Here is a 2,500-nt window from a genome sequence, read left to right on the forward strand (position 1 = left end):
CGGCCCTCCCCCCCACACCATCACCCTGCAGGCCCCCACCTTCAGGAACCTCCGGCTGCCCAAGAGGCTGAGGGTGGTCTACTTCCTGGCCCGCACGCGCCTGGCGCAGGCGCATCATCATGGTGAGGGAGCGAGGGGGGGGGAGAGGGGGAGGAAGGGAGGGGGGGGAGGAGGGGGCGGGAGGAAGGAGGGAGGAGGAGGGAGAGAGGGAAGGGGAGGGGGGGGGGGGAGAGGGGAGGGAGGGAGATGGGGAAGGGGCAGTGAGTGAGTGAGGGAGGGAGGGGGAGGGTTGGAGGGAAGAGGGTAGGGGGGAGGATTGCGGTCAATGGGTAAGGTCCTCTTCCAGGTCTGGGTGTGACACCATCATCTTTCTCACTCACACCTCTCTCTCTCTCCCCCCCCTCACTCGCACTTCCCTCCCTCCTCCCTCCCCTCCCTGTCTCTCTCTCTCTCTCCCGCCAGGTCGGCACGGTGATCTGGATCGGCATCCTGGTGTACACCGACCCCGCGGGCCTCCGCATCTACCTGGCCGCCCAGGTGTCTGAGCAGAGCCCCCTGGGGGAGGCGGGCGGCGGCGGGGGGGGGCTGCCCCCTCACCTGGGAGGAGTGGTGGTGGCCCCCGTCTTCCCGTTGGAGGGGGGGACCCCGCCAGCACCCTCAGCGTCCTCCCCGCCCCCCCCGAGCCCACCCCCCTGCCGGAGAACCAGTCGCAGGGCCACCACGGGGGGGGCGCGGGGTACTGGGGGGGCATCCAGGGCCGGCCCACCCCCTGCCGCCCCCCGGTGCCTCAGATCAGCTGGGGGTCGGAGGACGAGGAGGGGTGGAGGAGGCTGTCCTTCAGACACTGGCCCTCGCTCTTCAGCTACTACAACATTACCCTGGCCAAGAGGTGAGGAGGGGGGGAGGGAGGGAGGGAGGGTGGAGAGAGAGAAGAGGGAGGGAGGAGGGGAGGGAGGGAGGGAGGGTGGGAGAGGAGAGGTTGACATCGGGGTTCCCAACGGAACGCCACGGGTCAGTTTTAGAACGTTGCAGAGAAAATAACTAATTCAACACATTCCGAAGAATCCGGACGTTCTGCTGAGACTGGGACAAGTCAGGGCCGTGGCAGGGTAATAGAGCTATCGCTAAAGCCACGCCCCAAAATAGAAATTGTCCAATCATATCACAGCCAAAGTCACTACAGGCAAAAAAACTCGGACAAACAAATAACGATTGGGTACTTCACATCTTAAAGTTGAATGTTAGCTAAAAAACCGAAAATCTGAGTTTTAGGTCATAAATACTACCTGATTTCACGTATTTCTGTTTTCCGAGAGGTGGCTTATTACACCCTCAGTAGACACCATATCGGATCAGGACATCCCTAATTATTATTATAATTATATGTATTATTATTATTATAATGATATGTGTTATTATTATTATTATTATTATTATTATATTATAGTTATATGTATTATTATAATAATTTATATCTATTATTATTATAATGATATCTATTATTATTATTATTATTATTATTATTATTATTATTATTATTATTATTATTATCATTACAGTGTCCATATCATGTCTGACCCCCCCCCCTGTGGTGTTCCTCTCTGGTCCAGGTACATCAGCATCCTGCCCATCATCCCCGTCACCCTCCACCTCACCCCCCAGGAGGCCATGGAGACACGCCACCCCCAGGACACCCGCCACCCCCCGCCCCCCAGCCCCCGGGCCTCCGACCTGCAGACGGACCTCACCCTCTACAAGTCAGTACCCCCCTCCCTAACTACCTCACCCTCTACAAGTCAGTACCCCCCTCCCTAACTACCTCACCCTCTACCCCCTCCCTAACTACCTCCCCCTTTACAAGTCAGTACCCCCTCCCTAACTACCTCACCCTCTACAAGTCAGTACCCCCCTCCCTAACTACCTCACCCTCTACAAGTCAGTACCCCCCTCCCTAACTACCTCACCCTCTACAAGTCAGTACCCCCCTCCCTAACTACCTCACCCCTCTACAAGTCAGTACCCCCTCCCTAACTACCTCACCCTCTACAAGTCAGTACCTCCACCCTCCCTAACTACCCTCACCCTCTACAAGTTCAGTACCCCCCTCCCTAACGTACCTCACCCTCTACAAGTCAGTACCTCCCCTCCCTAACTACCTCACCCTCTACAAGTCAGTACCCCCCCTCCCTAACTACCTCACCCTCTACAAGTCAGACCTAACCCACCCTCCCTAACTACCTCACCCTCTACAAGTCAGTACCACCCTCCCTAACTACCTCACCCTCTACAAGTCAGTACCCCCTCCCTAACTACCTCACCCTCTACAAGTCAGTACCCCCCTCCTAACTACCTCACCCTCTACAAGTCAGTACCCCCTCCCTAACTACTCACCCTCTACAAGTCAGTACCCCCTCCCTAACTACCTCACCCTCTACAAGTCAGTACCCCCTCCCTAACTACCTCACCCTCTACAAGTCAGTACCCCCCTCCCTAACTACCT

At 56.3% G+C, this 2,500-nt stretch overlaps 1 protein-coding gene across 1 annotated transcript in view; it reads left to right on the top strand.

Annotated features, from left to right (window-relative positions):
- scap (SREBF chaperone) overlaps positions 1 to 2,500 on the top strand; it is a gene marked incomplete at its 3' end in the record, with an annotated part of 45,972 nt that overhangs the window by 26,641 nt on the left and 16,831 nt on the right. The window contains 6 exon segments of the mRNA XM_080540792.1: positions 1 to 2; positions 5 to 109; positions 111 to 122; positions 463 to 625; positions 628 to 889; positions 1,611 to 1,757. The exon segment at positions 1 to 2 is cut by the window's left edge and continues 91 nt beyond it. Coding sequence (XP_080396918.1) covers positions 1 to 2; positions 5 to 109; positions 111 to 122; positions 463 to 625; positions 628 to 889; positions 1,611 to 1,757 — 691 coding nt within the window.

This window comes from Nansenia antarctica, assembly GCF_963989245.1.
Source record: "Nansenia antarctica genome assembly, chromosome: 10".
NCBI lineage: Eukaryota > Metazoa > Chordata > Actinopteri > Argentiniformes > Microstomatidae > Nansenia > Nansenia antarctica.